Raw genomic sequence first — 19,500 nt, 5'->3', positions numbered from 1 at the left:
ATCCAAATCGAACTACGAGGCAAAGCGGAGATTATCGAAGATGCATGGACCGACCAACACTCACCCCGAATACCTAAACCCCAAGTCAGAATCGAGCTCGGGCCAAGGCCGAGGGCTCGATCCAACACCAAGTTCGAGCCAGTATCGAGCTCGCAGGCTAGGGCCGTTGCAACCGCATTATGGGAGAGCATCTTGGCAAAAATCGAGGAAAAGACAATACATCATGGGCTCTCCACTAACGTATTTTTTATTGTATATAAAGTAGGATCCCTCTACTATAAAGAGAGATATGGATTGTAAGCAGGAGGGACACACTGTAACAAAAGATCACTTCTCATATTGAAAGATATCCCTTTGTGCTTGTTTTACTTTATCTTATTCATTCTTTTTGCTCACTATTTGTATTCTCATAGTCAAGAATACACATATCTCTATTTCTCTACACGATTTATATCAAATTGTATCGCATATCCTTAGAACCATACACAAATCTAACATTATCCGATTTTTCCGGTAAACAATAGGTCATAAATCCCAGAGTGATTAATTAATAAACTCCATTGCATCTAATGAATTCTCTTGGGTTAAGTTTCCATCTAAAGTGTCGATTCTTATCAATTCTCAACTCGCTCTCTCGAGCATAGTTAAGGAAGTAACTAAATAATTCAATTGGATTACAGGAAAGAAGATTGGTTCATCTCTAAACATCAATAGTTTTCATGCTTTCACATTGGTAGCTTTCGTGCTTAAGAAGTAGCCGCCAAACTTAGAGTTCGATATTTCCATACTTTCACTAAGCCTACACAAAATTCTACTAGCGTAATTAGTAGAAAAGCTTGTGATTAGTAATTACCCTAACTGCTGCTTTTACTATTCTGACAACTACTTGGCAACCCAGGCATCTTCTGTTTCTGACATCTTCATATAGAGGCATTTCATTTTACTTCCCAACACATGCTTTTTTTTATGGGGTCTTGAACGAAACCTGGTCGACGACATTTCCTGAAAAGAATAACAAACTAAGAAACCAACGAGAAAAATAATGGAAATAATTAAAACACAAAAAATAAAGAATTCTTAATCCATATTTACAAGCCACTATATATAATTGCCAAAAGATAGTATCGCTTCAGTATTCGCTATTAAGCCCAAGTCTCAATGTGGGAGTAAAAATAAGAATAAGAATACAAGATACACTATGATAAACATCACGTCTGCGAGAAATGACTCTATACTATATCAGCTTTGGGCCTCATCAATCATAAGGATTTCTGAAATTCTTGAGAAGTTCAGGGATGTCATAACCAAGCATGTCATCGACAGATTGTATCAATTTGGGCTTCAACTTCTCAAACTTATCAATGTTATAACCACTCAGAACTTCCCTGAAGTGTTCGACATTAGGAAAATCCCCAGGTGGCAGATGGTGTTCCTTTTGAACCTGTTTTGATGAGTTCAATATTAGTACACAATACTAAAGCTCCATAAATGATCATGTCAGAAGACCATGAAATTGCTTGTTGGTGCTCAGCACGCATGCATGCTGAGCACATATGTATGTAGATTTGAGACGCACAACAGAGAAAGAGCGTGAGACAGACCTTTACAAATTGATCTTCCAAGTTATCAATTAGTTTTTGCTGTGTCTTGGCTTTGCCTATCATTGCAGGCATCTCCTTTTTCAGGTGACTGATAATATAAGAATGTATCTTGGCAGCTCTAGCACGTTTTACAAACTCATTTATCTGCACAAAATATAGCCAGTTTATTATCCTCATTTCAAGCAAATTGGATGCACAATATATGAGCAGTAAAATATGACTCCATAATGAAGACTGAACTTACACGACGATCACAAGCCTTCTTTGGTATGTTTTTCAAATCTGTAAGAAGATCATCTTGCTCCTTTTCAAAAAGTTCTTTTCCAACTGGCCCTGTAGCAGCCTCATTTATTGGTTTGTCATTGAATGATCTGTAGAAGCCAAAACACCACATTTTTGTGGAACTCCAAAAAGTGATAAAAGTTTGTAATCATCGATATCTAAACGGCTACAACATAGAAGACTCAACATTATGCATATATACAAACAACATAGGAAATGGACATCCATATTAGATATCTGATTCCAGAGCATGCATGTTATACCTACGCCTCAAGCATGAGAGGAAAACACGCGTCCGATAGGTTGAGTATATCATAAACATGAGGTGGATTCTTTTTGGGGTCATGGTAACCCCCTCCCCCCCCACCCCCCCAAAAAAAAACAAAAAAGACACCCTGTAGAGGAGCCGATCAGGTTCTATGCACTTTGCTCCCTAGTGACTCGAAACCCAACCTACTGGTTGGAGGCGGAGGCAGTGTTGTCAAAGGCGAAAAGCTATAAACTCACTCTAGTTCTGTTGGGGCTAGGTGATCAAGATCTCATGTCCATTAGCAATAGTATGATATAAGATGCAGCTTTGACACATAGTGACGGCATCCAGGTGATCCAGCAAATCAGGGATATTTGAATTCCCAAAATAATATTTATTAGTTCGTGCAACTTAATAACATTTTGTTGGGCAGAGTACCTGAACTAAGTGCCAAATTTAAAAAAATATAAAAAAATAAAAAAAATAAAAAAAGATTATACCCTATGTAGACACGCGAAACTTCAGGGGTATTTAGAACCTTCCCTAGTGACCACATCAATGCTCCATAAACCCTCATAAGCTGCAGTTGACACCAACAATGAAATCAAATTCTAGTGAAGTTCAGAAACAGGTGGAAATCATAAAGTAACCAAAATGTTCCTGCCTTACTTGTTGAGTATCAACTTGGTCAGCCTTGTTCAAAACCACTCGTATCTTATCATCATGGCCTCGAAGAGACGCAATCACACGTTTGAATTCATCACTTATATCAAGTTTGTGGGGATCAAACAAAAGAAGAATGAGATCACACTTAGAAGCAAACCAAGATGTCACACCGGTAAAATCATAGCTCCTTTGTGTTCGTTGCTTTTCGCCAGATAGAACTCCAGGAGTATCCACAAACGTGATGTGCTCCAATAGCTAACATAATAAAGAGGGAAAAGTTGGGGGGAAATGCCCAGAGTTTCGTGAAATTTTGTGACAGCTCTGATCATTTTATCTATGAGACGAAGGAGAAGCATAACTCACAGGATGAGGCATTTGAGAACACTCAAATTTTGACAAAAAAGCAGTTCCAAAAGTTGTCAGACCGCTAAATGGCATATCTGCCTGAACAGCAATTGTGTTCCCCGGAATACTCCTTTCATCAGGTCCATTCTGCATAATACAGTCAAAACCGAACACCAATCCAACAAAAGATTTAGCATAACAATCATATTTGATAAAGTCATTAACAAACATGCATGGCATTGGTATAGCCTTCTCCTTTCCAACTAAATGTCTTGGTTTATAATAATCATATTTGAGAAAAACTGTGGCAAATTATTCTCTCATTGATATGATAAATAGAAATATGTGCTAGGACAGAAAGGTTAAAAGATATATCCGCAATAAGATAAACATAATAAATTGAAAAGCCATCTTTGTCAAGTTAGTGCACACTATTTTTGGCACAATTTCAGATGGAAAGAAAGGCATTCAACTCAGGGAGAAAGCATATGTTCTCTTATTGTTCAGCAACATAATCCAAAAAGGACAGTAAACAAGTGACCACAATGGTGAGCAGAAAAAAAAGATAAGTGAAATACCATGAAAACGACAAATCTGTCCAATAAAGTTAAATGAAAATACCATGACAACCACAAATCTGTCGGTGGTAGGCTCTGGCCCGATATGAGCACCTATAGAAAACAAGGAGCAAAGTATCAACACAAAGCTATGAATGCACAAACAAGAGCATATACACAAGAATAAAGAGTTTAGCTAACCTGGATAGCTAGTTCTAAGTAAATGCTTAATGAATGTTGTTTTACCGGTTGAGTATTGACCCAAAAGCATCACCATTGGTTTGGCATCAAAATCACTATTTGTCTACCAACACACAGCATATTAAGGAAAGCAGTCAGTGGCTTCTGTGTCACTTTTCCATAAATCAGGACAAAGAAAACCATAGTTAAATGGAAGACATATAAGCGAGAAGTTCTTCTTTTTCTTGAAAATAAGCACAACAATTATGAAATAAACCACCTACCAAGAATGGAGAGACGAAATCATTAAAGCGATATGCGACTTCCAGAGGCTTTAGTTTTTGGATGTATAACTTCTTCAGTCCATCGATTATGGATGTGACGGAGGTTAAAGAGACCTGAGGGTTGATAAAAAGAACCAAGCCTCATTGAAGAGCAAACATAGAAACTTTAGCAATAAACACGCAATGATATGCTATAGGATGTATTAGGGGGAGTTAAAGAAAAGTATATTTTCTATTTTGATAAGGTAAGGAAAGTACATTTCAACAATTAGTTCACAACATCAATTGAACAACTATCTCATTAATGGATCAGGACAAAAGATGCTTATTAACAAATTGACTTGAAGGGAGAATATTTGATATGATTTAAATTTGAGATAACTAAATGAATTTATATGAGTAACTTGTGAAAGTTATATAAAAAAGTATTACATAAGAAGTGTGTCAATCATTTTAAGAAGTCCCGATAAGAACATCTGTCGTAAATCTGTCATATAATTTGGGATGGAGAGAGCAAGTGGCAGGTATTCCAAGTTGCATGATGTCTTAGAGCTTATAAATAAAGTAGAAGAGTAACCACACTCACCTTCTTTACAGATGTTGATGATGAAAACCAATTAGCTGTAACGGAAGATTGCACTGTAGGATTGCCTGCTTTGTAATCCAATCAGTTAGACACGGCGATCTATCTAACTCCCTTCTCAATTTCCCATCAATTACTAAGAACGAAGATATAAGAATATGATAAGTAAAATTACCATTCTGTTCAGGTTCACTTTTAGGCGCGCGCTTTTTCTTCTGTATTATAAAAACATAAGTCAACAGCCCCACAATTAATGAAAACTAATGCAAAAAGTACATCTAGCATACTTACAGCTTGAAGTAAATCAAGACCTTCTAAGGTAGGGGGTTGCAAATTTTCAAAGTTAACTGCCATGATTAAAATTGTTCTAATTGTAAGATTAGGATATGACACAATGCTACAGCAAAAGAAAGTGAAAACAGGGCATTGAAATGGATCAACTAGTTTGCCAGAGATCGCATTGTGGAGACTACTGGCGTTGCTAGCTTACAGTTTTGAATCAAAAAGTTTATAAAGTATGCTAGTTACCTTCAGCATTTAAGAGATCACTGGTTACTGGATGGCCAGCTTGAGCCAAAGAGACCAACTATATTAAAAAATAAACAAAAAAAAAAAAAGGAATCTGAGTCTTCGCTGGATTAAAATTAAATACCAGGTTGAAATGCGACTCCATAATAAACTAGTACCTGCATTGAAGTAATAAACTCTCTAAAACCAAGAAAGCCTTGCCGTTTGGAATCTGCAATCGCCCACACCTTAGGAAAAGACGAAAAGAAAAACAATTTATTGAAATAAAAATAGCTAGTATACAAGAATTCACCAAAACTGGCACAAAAGAATGGATAAATCTGATTTTGGTAATAGCTATTAAATGCATAATCATAGTAGTACTAGGTGGAAACTGACACGTGATAAAACTTAGTAGCACGGGGTGGACAAAAATACAATGCTACTGCAAATAGTCCGTGGATATTTGGCATAATCCACATAACACTCTAAAAGTAATAAAAAGAGCAAGCATCTGTTTGTTTTGTTGGTGTAAGAGAAGGGAGGAGGGTTTACTTTGCCATCCAATTCTTTTGGGCTTGTCACCATCCAAATTTAGTTCAACTTATCACTGTGCTTGCCAAATTATACACACTTTATCCACTGGTCAGTTCAGTTCACTATTCATCGGGATATGTTAACATAAATTGCAAGTGATTAGCGAAGGTCCAATAATCAGAATTACCCATTTAACAGGACCAGCTTATCCACGTGTTTCATCCTCCATTCGCCTTTCAGATTGGAGTTACTCTTATTAGTTGTAAAGATGAAATTCACACAAATACTTTCCACCGTCTACAGTGCAAGAGGTTCACCACTTCGAAAAAACAGATGTCAAAGCACAACGCTCAAGTTCAGCATTCCAAGCCCAATTAGTCAAAATATCAATCAATCAATTGTTCTTCAATTTTAAACTAGTTGGGGTCGACTAACATAAGCGGACAATAACAACTAGTTCAAATCTTGAGTAGTTTATATCGCCTATATGGATCCTTTGCTCTTGTTATGTTCTGCTCTTAGCTACATCAACACTGTTTCGGAGATTGTATGGCTTTTGAGATAACTTCCTTTAATGTTATTTTATCTCTACTTCATCCATTTTATCAACTCCAGTCATCATAATGCACCTATATGCTTCATGTCGAGTCTACATAGGATATGGCCAAATCATTTCATGCAACCTTCTCTCATTTAGCCTTTTACGCATTTGTTAGATGTGATCATTTTTTAAACTTGTCTAAGCTTGTATGACTACACATCCATTTTAATATTTGCATTTTTAAGACGCTCATCTTGTGCATATGTGTGACCGTAGAGATACACTCACTCTAATATAACATTGTTGGTTTAAGCATTCTAACGGCTTTCACTTTGTGTGGGATTCCTACTATAGAATCACAGAAAATCTGGATGACACGGTACAATGGAATAGTTGAATGGATTTGATCTCAACAGTAACTGAACAAAAATACCAGATATGCATTCAGGCAATGACATCACCTAAGAATCAGAGAACAAAATGCTCTAAGACCTGCTTCAAATTTTCAGACATAAACACAATGCTTAAAGACTTAGTGACTTACTCCACATCTACTTTCAGACATAAAAGTGTCATTAGCCCCAATCAAGCACGTAATGTAAACTGCCTTCAAGGTCATAAACAAGAAGTTGCATGAAAAGGCAGCTTGTAATCTGGTTGGCATCATTCAATTATGGTAGAAGCTTTACACAGATTGAGTCAGTTACTAAACTGAAGAGAGAAGAACAGAAAACCTAGTGTTTACAACATGATCAATTAGAAGCACACTACTTTAAGAACTTATCCTCCACTTTGAACATTAAAGACTAATAAGGCCTTAGTCAAGTTTATTATTGTATGGTTACCATTCAGGATAGAAGATTAGGTAACGACAAATCATCCAGAGAACATCAGTCTAAATTTTATAAGAATTGAAACATGTAAAACCTGGCTTTTGAAGGGACTACAACAAATGAGCCATACTCGAGTATCAAAAACTGTCACTCTAAGCCATTCTCTGCACCGGCAAAAGAATGAAAGGTGGATGGAACAGAATGTGAAAACACGCTAAACTTTGGTGTTCTCTATCTCCAGCTAAATTTGTTTGGCAGAAAGGAGTAAGCAAAAGAATTAATTTTCCCATTTGCTTAAGCTTTTGGGGCAGAGTTGCTCTATCTGTCAAGAGAAAAGTAGCAACAGGTAACCTATTATTAGTCAGTGTAGTTTAGCTCGACACTGTCATCTAAAAAATTACTCCATCTGTTCCAATTTATGTGACACTACTTCCTTATTCTATATTTGAAAACAATATGCATTTCCATTGTACCCCTAATGATAAATATTTAAGGCCACAACTTTCTAATGTTTTATATACACACAAATGATACAACATGTTTAAGATGACAAGATTCAATGATTCAAACTATGTTTACATAAATTGAAACAGAGGGAGTAAATAAAAAAGGAACGAGTAATCGAGTTCAAGAGAAACACGCAGCCCAAAGTAGCAAAGAAAAGAGACCTGCTTGAGATCCTGGCGTGACAAATTGGACAAGGCAAAGAACTTAATGGCATCGCCTCCAGTGAGACGCCCATCTCCATCTGATACAAAATACCACAAATTCGCGTTTTCAACATAAAATTCGTGAAATAAACCCAAAACCAAATGCATACACATATAAACACGAAAGAGGATAAATACCTGAATCGGCTAAACTAAACCACTGCTGATAGATTTTTTCATGCTCTTTGGAGCAGCGACTAATCGGAGAAGTATCAAACTCCATTTCTTCAATGGCTTTTCCAAAAAGCCTCCTATCTCAGCGCCCTTCTTTTAGGTTCCGCTTTTTATGTTTCTAATTTCTTTTAAATATTTTTTAAAGACATAATTTAGTTATAAATAGCGTATCATGTCTGTATTTTTAGAAAAGAGCTTAAGTTTTATGTGAAATAATATTAATACAATCATATCATTTAAAAAGTAATTATTATTAACAATATTTAATAAGAGTTTATTATTAACCTATAATAAATGATAGTAATATATTATAATAAATTAAATTATACTTACGATATAATATTTTATTATGCTATTAGTGTATATGGTAAAATATTGTATGACACGTGGTCGACCAAAAGAGGGACATATGTAACCCAAGACGGGGATGACCAAGACCAAAGACAATTGTTCCATAAAGAATAACGTCCATAAAGATGTGATGAATACTTTTCGTCTGATAGCATTTAATAGAAAATATTCTGTGGCATTAAGGACGATTGCCCGTTACAGAAAATTAGCATTTATGTTCACCGTTACATCTTCATCAATGACCCTCGTAATTGACATTAAAGGGCCGTACAATCCTAGAACCTCCTTCCCTAGACGTAGCTATAAATAGCGAGCTCAGTTATCATTGTAAAGGACACGAATTTTCTTACAAACTTATGCTACATTCTATTCAAAGCTTAATACAATCTTATCTTCTTGTTTTTTAATTTCATTATTGTTGTGCCCGAAAACCCTGTTCTCGGAACTGTTATTTCTGTTATTTCGTGTCCATCTCAAGTCTAAGTATTGCATAATTTTTTAATTATTTTATTATTTCAGGATCAAATTAATTTATTTGTCTAGAAACCACGTATAAATTCAACTATACCGTCTTACGGGTAAACAATCAGTACAGGTAACTTGAATAATATTTAGAAATCAATTTATATATTTCAAATTTTAGTTTTGATTTGTTTTTTATTTTTCAACAAATATACACCGCAAAAAAGAAGAATATTTTCTTAAAAGATTCTCTTAATACGCAAAACTGTTTTTTATTAAATTAAATTCAAACACACAATGACACAAAGAAAAATGAAACCCGTTCTTCCTGTAATAATGCCAAATGGGACTAGAGTAATGTTTCAATGAGGAATTTCTGTATTGAAAGTTGTAAGATTAAATACTCACCATGGCCATATGCCCATGTCCTTCCCTTTCCCTTGCAACCCCTCCAAAAAACAAACAGAAAGAGGGAAAAAAAAACTTGTGTTATGAATCAATTTACAGTATAAATGTTTTATCAAATAAGTTGAAGGTCTTATCAAGATACAAATTGTAAAACCAACTATTCTTATTAAATTTCCTTAAGTAGAAACCTTTGCTTGTCCTTGTTGCTCGTACTATTTATCTCTGTCCATGTTATTATCGGTAATTGCTTTGTTCTTATTATATTGCTTTTATTTTAGAATACTTTAAAATTATTATTATTTAGTGCGTCCATCTATTTGTTCTTTATTAAAATAGTTTCTCTTATGCTTCTCTACTCTCTCTTAATATGTCCCTTTTCACGTCCCAACTTTGCTTTAAAAATCAAATTCTCTATAACATTGAATAGTAGATATTTCCGCCACTTTATCTTACACAATACTTATTTTGCCCCCCTCCTATGTAATACTTTTTTATTATATACTCATATGATATTTTCTTATGGCTTTACCTATAATTTTAATATGATATTGCTATTATTTTTTTATGATTGTTATCTTAATGTAATATGCATTAAGTATATATTTAAGTTACATTTTCATAGGTGGAGCCACAAATTTCATACAAAGGGATTCTATAAAAAAGGTAAAATATCATATTTAAGATATGAATTTGTGATCTAAAATAATCTTTTAATTCCCTTTACCAATATAATAATATATTTTCTTATTTTAAGGGGATTTAACAATTTATATATACTTGAAAATTTTATTTTGTCCTATTTGTGCAATCCAATTTTTTTAGCAATTTGCTATAAGATCTATCTCTATCTTTTATAATTAAATTTTGTATTACTTGCATTGAGTATATATTTTTTAGTTTCTACAATTTTTCATTCTCAATTGTGTAAATAAAATTTTTGAGTTTTCATTGCTATTAATAAAATTGATAATACAATTTATCTTTTTTATTCCGCTAATCATTTTCGTTTGGACGCCATTAACTATATGCTTGGTAACTATTTTCTTTTTGTTTTTATTTTAGAAATGCGATTTAGTTATAATATAGTAAATTCATAATACATATTTCAGAAAAGAGAAATGATCATGATATTAAAAAATTTAAAAAGAAATAGAAAGAGATAACTGTCAACAATATAGAAGGGAAAATAGGCATTTATAAGGACCAAATGAAAAATGAGATGAAGAATATATATTGTTTAAAAGTTGAGAGGAAGTTTAATTTTTAAAGCAAAGTTGAATAGTGTAAATGATTCTCACCCATTTTAATTTGATGAATAAACATGTGGTGCAATTCATTGGGAAAATACATAAAATGCACCTTGTACTTATCTCGAAAAGTCAATTTCACATTTAATATTTACGGATGTCCTAATATTGTTCAAATTAAATTTAATACCTCCCTCAAAGTTGATCCGATTTTATCTTAGTTGTGTAAACACGCGCCGACACGTGTCATTTGCATGACTTTTACTTGTTTTTCCTAGACTATTTCAACAATAACCACCCCTTCCCAAAAAACTCCAAACAAACATCATCCCTAAAACTCAACAGTTTCACACCCTTCACCATTTTTGTCCAATTCATAACTCCCTACAGAGGTCAACCACCAGAGCATTTTTAATTAAACTAATTTTCAGATTTCAATCAACTACAAACTTTAATAAATCACTGTTCAATTTCTTTCAACCATTTTCTGCCATTGAAGACCGTCCAACTAGCTTCAAAAATCAACAATACAATCCATTTATTTTCAGTTTTTATCATCTTTTACTTCTTTTTATTATCAAATTGGAATTATTTTTTATGTGTGGAAAAAGCAGTAAATTCAGAGTTAAAATTAAGAACGCATTACTGTTAGGTCTCAAAAATATGAACTAATGGGTGTCAGATATTGGAAGAGAAAACAGAAAAAATAGAAATTGGGTTGCTTTTAATAATAAAATTTGTAGAATTAAATATGTACCCAATATTAATTTAGAAACACAGTGAAAGAATTAAAGGAGTAGTAGTAGACTAGCAATAACTAAGGAGAAGAAAAGGTGGGAGAGAAGATTAGCGGAAGGTGAAGTTTCGACAATGAGTTAGGTGTGAGCGTTTGATTTAAGATTTGAGAATAAGAAGAAAACAAAGAAATAAAGAAGAGAAAAGATCTGGGGATTAAGAAGAGAAAGGAGAAGAGGAAACGAGTAAACGAAACTAACGATCTAGGAAGAAGATAAAGGAGAACAGAAAAGGAAGAAAAGGAAAAAGAAATAAAAGAACAAAGAATAAGAAAATAAACAATGCAAAAATATTAAGAACAAAGGTTTAAGTGTAATTAGTTGATAACATCCAATTGAAAGATAACAATAGAATAGTTTAATCATCTTTTAATTTTTTTTGCCTTGACTCTCATATAGGAATGTGATAATATATTCTTTGTCAGATCAGCTTTGAGAGGTATTAAATTCACTTTGGACAATAATAGAGAGATGGTAGGACACTCGTAAAGATTAAGTATGAAACTAATTTTTCCGGATAAATATAGAGTGCATCTTATGTATTTTCTCCCATTCATCACGGTAGAATGCACTCATTTTAATATAGTGTGCTCCTACTTATGAGGTAATGTGATATCCTTGAGTACGTATTTCGATCCGTGAAACAAACAGCCGCATCAATGTAGGACAAGACGATTTTTTTAAAATTGCTCACCCTCGGTATGATTAATAAGGATATTAATAACTGCAATATTCAGACAAGTCTCAATTTTTTCCTGATATGCATGAATACGCAGATAAGCTGATAACGTTATGGGGCTAATTAACAGTTAGGTACTTCACTAAAAAGAATTCATTAATTATATATTTCAACATGTCATGAATCATTGAATTTACCCGCTGGATTTAGTATTTGTTTTTCCGTAAAACGGTATAGTTGAATTTGTAATGTGGTTTATAGATTACTTGTTTACTCGTAAAATGCTATAATTGAATTTGTAACATAGTTTATAGACGTGAATTAACTTGATCCAAAAATATGAAAAAACGAAAATAAAATCAAGAATGTAAAAAAAAACTTAAAGAAATACAAAAAAAAAAATACTTAAAGAAATACAAGCATGTTGGTATGATGAACTTCTCCGGAAGCAATATTAAGAATAAAAGAAAGCAAGTAATTTTTATAATTTGAGAGCATAATATAGTCTTTTTGTACAAAATATTTTTCGTGTCTACAATGAATGCTAATTCTCCTATTTATAACTCTATTTAGGGAGACAAGATTCTCAAATCAAGCTCCTCTTGAATGAGAATAAAACTGTCATTGATGGCTGCATAACGGTTGGCTATAAATACAGATATTCTCTGTAACGGTTGCTCATTGAATGCTACCTGATGTCAATTTTTTGAATCTTTGTCATGGCTACTTTGTCTTCGGGATTCATCCAACACCAGTCACATGCTTGCAACTGGTATCGATTATTTGTTGACTCACATCATACCTGTCTTCAGCTCCACATGTCACCTCTTCATTCGTCCAACTGTCACTAACTAATTTTACCATATACGGATAGTCCCCCTACTTTTCGGTGACATACTTTAGGGTCACCGGGAAGTAGAGGAAACTTCTTTCCTTAGCGGGCAAGTTTTTGAACAGTTTTTAACACTTGAAAGGACGTACGTCTCTGTGCATTTAATTACCCGAATACATGTTACCCCACGATTTGGGAAATATTTTTGCCAGTTTTTGAGGTAATCATGACCAGGATTCTTGTCGTAAACTTCTTCATTACTCATAACTTTTACTCTTTACCTTTAAAACTCTTCTTCTTCTTCTCCGATTTACCTTAGAACCCTACTTGCAAAACTCAATCCTCTCGGTAAAACATTTCTTCATAAATTTCTTACCAACATATCTTCTAACAATGATGTCATCGGAAACTCTAGCATTCTCTTCGGTGTAGGCCCAAAGAAGAACAAAACAAAAGAGGTTGATGTCGAGTCTGAACCTCCTACCGTAAACTCTATCATACCTCTTCAACTTAATACCAAATATGATCTTCAAGAACAAAAAGATCCCATTAACCTCAAAAGTGATAGATATTGGCTTGTTCGTACGTATCCTTCTTCCATTCATCTTTCCAACATCCCTATTGTAATGGAAGACTGCGAATGAAACAATATCGAAATCATCGCCCCTGATGAAATAGAGAGGGTCACCTTCTCCAAACCAGGGTTCATGTATGTTTACACATACCCAAAAACCTTGGAAGAGGGATAAAGAAATTAACCCACTAATTTTAGAATTTTGCCATCGGTACCAAATCTGTTTGGCACAAGTAGGCCCATCAATATGGCATACAGGGGCTTACCTCCATCAATTGTGCTTTGAGACCGGGGAAACCCTAACTCTTGTACATATAATGAACATATATTCCCCAAAGATTGTCCGTTGAGGTGTGCTAAAACTTAGCAAACACGGTCATCATGCCCTTCTTACCAGCGTTGATGATGCTAACGACCGTGGATGGATGGAACAGTTTGTTGTCATTGCTACCAGGGACATCCTCCCGACCACATCACGTGTTTTTCCTGAATCATGGAATCGTTTCTTTAAGTCTTCGAGTAGTTTTTTTTCTTTTCATGTTTTAAAAACACCTTCCTTCGTTACTAACTTTATATTTTTTCTTACTCTAGATACTCATTGAAAACCACCATGAGTTCAAGATCTAGTCCAATGGGTACAGAAAATGCTAGATATTACTATACCAAAATCCCGAAGGTGGAAAGAAATGGCTCCCAAATATGGATGGAAAGCCAAAAATCACGGTAAACAAATATTCTTCCTCCTTTCTTTCAACTTTTCAATATAACTTAGAAACAATTTATTAACTATGTTCTTGTATCACACAGGACTTCCGAAGGGTTATGTCGTTTTCCCCAACATCAAGGCTCTCGATGACCCGGTGGAAGCCGAACGGGTACTAAAAATGACCTCGACCGGAGGAGAGCTCATGAATCTACTCTCACTTCTGGTGAAGGTTCCTCCTCTCGGAATTCCAAGCCCAAAAATAAGAAACCAAAGAGAAAACGTAACTCCTCAGCAAGGACTCGAGAGAAAAGAATGAAAGAAATACCAAACGGACCGACCACAATGGTCCTTGATGATGAAGAAACCGATGATGAAGCGGTCACTCTTTAGAGAGGAAAAATACCTTCATCAGCTCAACTGGATGCTCAGTTGGGAGAGCCTCACACACCACCACCGGGGGAAGTTCAGAGACTCTTTAATTACGGAAATAGATTCGGTTAAAAATACCGATTCTTATTTTTCGACTCATGTCGACGCTTCTGGCCAAAGGAGTTCAATCCATGAACTTCCTCCACCACCAACTTCTGAGCCGATAACAACTGCCTCTCCTTCTATGCTAGCTGCTTCCTCCCCATCGGCGCCATTCGAACAAATGAAAGATGCTCCTTCCCACGGTCACCCGACCATCAAAATTTAGGAAATACTCACTCAGCACCCACTCAAGACCCTCATGGAAAATGAAGTGTCATCCTTTCGATTTCGAATGAGTGCCTTATAGTTTCCAAGTCAGTGGAGCTTGCCAATTATCTGAAGCCGCTGGCCTCAGAAAAAGATTGGAGAAAAATGGACTCTCTTTCTGCTGAGTGTCTGTTAAACAATAGCATGCACTGTTCGACACATGTATCAATCTAACCTTTTCTATCCCTTTTTGATTTATACTTTGCATTAATAACCTTAACTCTAAACTTTTCATCCCAACCTTCTTGTTTCCGAGGTCCTGCAAAGGTTGATTTGGGACAGGTAAAAGCTTACTTCGGAACGAAATCGGCTTTTTGCCGAACGAAATCAGTTTGTCGAGCGCCTTCCAGTGTTGGAGGAAAAAATTTCTCAAACATATGATCTCGAGTAACGGTTACAGCAATGGGAACAAGATAGAATGGCCCACAGCCAAGAAGCCACTTAATTACATAAAGAGAGTAAAGATGCTAAGGTTAAGTGAGATGAAATACTGTGACTGCTGCTGCCAAATGTGAGTCTGCCTTAATGGAGCACGTTAATAACTTGGAGGCTAGCTTACGCTCCAAAACCGAGGAGGCCTATGCTACCGAGGAGAAGAGAGCAAGGATGGAAGAAACACTCAAAGGGGTCATGGAGCAGAATCAACTTCACTCGACCACCTACGCTGAGCTTGATTCCAAAATCAGCATTATGAAAGCTGAAAATAAAAAGCTCCAATCTAAGATTGAAAAACTCCGAGCTAAACTTCAATATCAAAAAGATTCTATCATTTTTGAAAAAACTTATGTCATATATCATACGAAGAGGAAGACTTTAGAGGAAGACAAAAAAGGCATTGGAAACATTGATGATTGTATTGCCAAAGCTCGTGAACTGGATACAACCACTCTCAAGAACCTCCCAGATCGACCCGCTACTTCTGACTCTTCGAATACTAACTTCGAGTATTCGGGAACCGAAGAGAAAATCGAAGAGGAAGCTGAAGAAGATGGAGATAAATATGAAGGCCCTGAATTGGAAGCGGAACAACCTTCTCCCAATAAAGAAAATGAAGGCTCTTCTCTCCCTTCAGGTTTTGGCAGCAATAATTAATGTAATATATTTTTCTTTTCTTTTTGTAATTATGCCAAAACTTCTTTATTGAGTTTGGCATTTTAATTAATAGAATAAACTCTTTGCTTAAGTGTTGTGCAAAAAATATTCTTTTTCATTTAGCTGACAAAGCTTCGAGATTTTTTTCACATCCGATAGCTTTTTATTTCGGGTATTAACACTTTCGGAATCTATCCTTTCACTATGAGGGTTTCATAAGAGAGGGCCCTTATATTTATGGTGCTTTTGAAGAGGACATATCCTATTTATTTTGGCACAAGCATTTGAAGTTTTAACTAACTTTCAAACGATAATGTAAATTAACTTATCATTCAGACAAGAAATAATATAAAAATAAAAGGATTTTGGATTTATTCCATATATAAAAGTACATTTACATAAATATTCTTTTGCTTAAGTAAATAAAGCTGCCAATACATGTGGCTAACTTGTACATCTTATTTCTACAAGGCTGATCATACAGTTCCTGGTCCTAATATGATATTGATCCCAGTTCTAACAGTCCTCGGTCTTTGTAACACTTTTAGTGCCTTCATATATAATAGTTCCCCCCGGTGTTCAAATGCTAAGTATAAGAATTCGAACATTGGAAGCCTTGTTTTTGCTGATGACCCTTGATCTCGCCCAAGTCACACCTCAAATTGGGGTTGTGAAGCGGTCGATTGCAATAATAATACCCAACTAGGAGTTGGGATCGAATCCACAAGGAGCGTAGATGGGATTAGTGGTATGTATTTGATCTAAGCCCGTGAATTGTCTAAGTTTCACTTCCACAAACTTTGTTTTGATTTTACTTCTAAAATTATACTAAGGATTGCAATTGAAAAATATGAAACTAGAGAAGAATGTTTTTATTGTTGTTTTTCAAATATGTAAAAGGTCTAGGGCTGTGACTTCCACCTAGGTATCTGCCTAACGGGTTGTGGGCTTTAGAGTGAGTTTCGTTGGTCGGGGTGTATTATAGCAATCAACACTCAAATACCCACTCAATACCTCTCGGTAAGAGAGTGGTTTTGCACAATTTGGCTTTTTCAAGTCCAAATGGGTATTGAACTATACAGTTGGCAAATTGCTCAAGTCGGGTTTTACTATCTCTAGGTTCAACCCTTTAATTGGGACTATCAATCTCTTGATTTCATCCCAAACTCTTGTTAGCCAAGTTTTTCTAGACTAAGTCTGTCTTTCTCAAGTAAAGACCAAGTCAAATAGGCTTGAACCAATATTTGCAACCATTAATTCTATAATTATAGCAAGAACTAAGCTAAATAATACACACCCAACCATAAACAAGCCCTAAATCAAACACCCATTAGGTTCCCACACTAGGGTTGGATCACAACCCTAGCTAGAAATTTAGCTACTCATAGTGGGTAATGAAGAAAATAAAGAAGAAAAGATGATAAAACTCATATTGAAAGATAAATAGATGAAAATCCAATGTAAAATCTACAAGATGAGCTAAAGTTGCCTAAAAAAGTAAAGAAAAACGGCTACAGACTTTCTGGTATTCAAAACTTGACCTAATTTCGTGAAAGTAGTCTATTTATACAAAGCTAGAATTTTCGGACAAAATTGCCCTTTCGGAGGTTCTGGTGCGGCACAATTCTGTGTGCGGTCCGCACTTTGCTTCAGCTCTTGTCAGGAGTTGGATGTGCAACTGCACAATTCTGCACTGCGGCCGCGTCTTCTTGAGTTCTGCGGACCGCATAATTCTGGGTACGGCCGCACAATTATAGTGTGGTATGCAGTTCTTGCTGGGCTTGGAGTTGGAACTCTCTGAACCTTGACTTCTGCGGCTGCACAATTATTGTGCGGTCCGCACCTTACATTGCAGCTCTGTTAATTCTTCTTCATGCTCTGCGGCCGCAAACAAAATTCTGTGGTCCGCACTTTAGCTTTTTGTGCTTGATTTTTGTTCTTGTTCAAAAGCACTCCTCTTGAATTTGATTTCATTATAATGGCTCATTTTCCAATACTCCTGCAAGTAAGCATATTTTATCAGTTTTCGGGAATACCTTTAAACATTTTTGAACTAAAACAGAAGTCAAAAGGCGCAAATAAGTAGTCAAAATCCCCACTTATCAACTTCCTCAAACTTAAGCTTTTGCTTGTCCTCAAACAAATAAGATAATTCCTACCTCCACAAAAAAGAGCTATTCCAGCTAATCTAAGGTGAAGCAAATACACATCAATTGGAACCAACAATTACCTACAACACTTATCAATTATCAACAAGGCAATGATTTGAAGTTTTAAGCACAAATAGTTCTAATGTGACACTTGAACATCAAGAGTTGACTTACTCATCAAGGAAGTTCGCTCTTTCATGTAGGTCAATGTGGATCCCAAACTCCTCCTCCTCTACTCTCCGTTAGCTTATCTCATATAAGAATGAAGCACTCAATTAAAGGATTTGTGAAAAGTTTGCTCATCTCTCTCAAAAGAGTGTCACAAGTACGACTCTAAGTACCATATGCTTGCCCCTCATGTAAATTACCACTAATATAAGCTTACTCGGCTTGAAATAATGTAGGGCTTTTTCGACATGTAATGAAGGCTTTTGGATTAAGGTAAGAAATATTAGAGTAGAACGGGTTCATCTTTCCTTAAGTATTCCATTTTCTCTTTTTGGCTCATGCTTTGCTGACTCTTTGAGTCATTTTCTTTTTTCTTAGGGGAACTAGAGAGACTTGACATCACTCTTTCTTAGTCATGATATTCATTTCTTTCTTCCTTGTTTCCTCCATGCCTTGCACTTTTGCTTTTCTTTGAATCCCTTCAACTCTTCAATTTATTCACTTTCTTTTTGTATTTTTTTTTATTCTTTCTTTCTTTTTCTTTGCCTTGCCTTTTCTTTATATTTTTTCTCTTTCTGCACCTTGATACCAATTTCAAACTCCTCGTCTCTCCCCCAAACTTATGTTTTTGCCAATTGATTTAAGGAAAGCTCGAGTGCCAAAAGAGGGTCACTACAAAACGGGTAAAGGCTTGTAACATGGTTATCAAATGAGAAAGGCTTTAGGCTCAAAAGGGTTGACTAGGGATAACATCATTGGTGGGCCATGGAAAATTTTAAAACGGGTCAAGGAGAGCCTACAATCACTTCTCAAGCCAAGCAAAACTTAAAATTTTGCCTAGAAACACATTCTGGGCAAGTTCTAGACTATTCGCACGGGTACTTGGACTTGTAACAAAATATCTCACCTCTCACACAACTAGATTATTAAAGAGGATAGAGTCGAGGGACCATCACAATCGTATTCAAGATTAAAAATCACTAATGGTTCAACTAAACCACTCGATGATTGCCTAAGTCAACGCAAGAGTCACAAGGTCACTAACTAGAGCTATTTCTTTCCAAGAACTTGTTTTTAATCATAAACGTGTAGTTAAGTGTGTTGGTACCAAGTGAAGCATGCTTGAATCTCTTATTCATTACTACTACTGTTGTTTTTTTACCTAAACATCAAAAACGGACTCAATCCCTTTAAGAAAGTTGTCATGCCATCCATCGTTGGGAAGAGCCACCCGGTTCACACAAAAACC

At 35.4% G+C, this 19,500-nt stretch overlaps 1 protein-coding gene across 4 annotated transcripts; it reads right to left on the bottom strand.

Annotated features, from left to right (window-relative positions):
• Positions 1–1,074: 1,074 nt before the first annotated feature.
• Positions 1,075–8,164, bottom strand: LOC107827761 (EH domain-containing protein 1). Of its 4 annotated transcripts, none has more exons than XM_075241650.1 (17): positions 8,015–8,134; positions 7,835–7,914; positions 7,261–7,488; positions 5,435–5,503; positions 5,277–5,334; positions 5,040–5,095; positions 4,924–4,963; positions 4,752–4,816; positions 4,166–4,279; positions 3,903–4,005; positions 3,766–3,815; positions 3,163–3,291; positions 2,803–3,054; positions 2,634–2,713; positions 1,846–1,972; positions 1,602–1,745; positions 1,075–1,441 (listed from the first exon to the last, which is right to left on the bottom strand). In XM_075241650.1, exons 4-17 carry the CDS (start codon positions 5,438–5,440, stop codon positions 1,256–1,258), a joined length of 1,410 nt encoding a protein of 469 aa, XP_075097751.1. In that variant the 5' UTR covers positions 5,441–5,503; positions 7,261–7,488; positions 7,835–7,914; positions 8,015–8,134; the 3' UTR covers positions 1,075–1,255. The 4 variants fall into 4 exon arrangements, with proteins under 4 accessions (XP_075097751.1, XP_075097752.1, XP_075097753.1 ...); XM_075241651.1 differs by having other exon boundaries at positions 7,297–7,488; XM_075241652.1 differs by having other exon boundaries at positions 7,261–7,517; positions 8,015–8,117.
• Positions 8,165–19,500: the final 11,336 nt, after the last annotated feature.

Source organism: Nicotiana tabacum, chromosome 21 (assembly GCF_000715075.1).
Source record: "Nicotiana tabacum cultivar K326 chromosome 21, ASM71507v2, whole genome shotgun sequence".
Classification (NCBI taxonomy): domain Eukaryota; kingdom Viridiplantae; phylum Streptophyta; class Magnoliopsida; order Solanales; family Solanaceae; genus Nicotiana; species Nicotiana tabacum.
The sequence above is the reverse complement of the archived record's forward strand: the minus strand, read 5'-3'. Positions and strand labels throughout refer to the sequence as shown.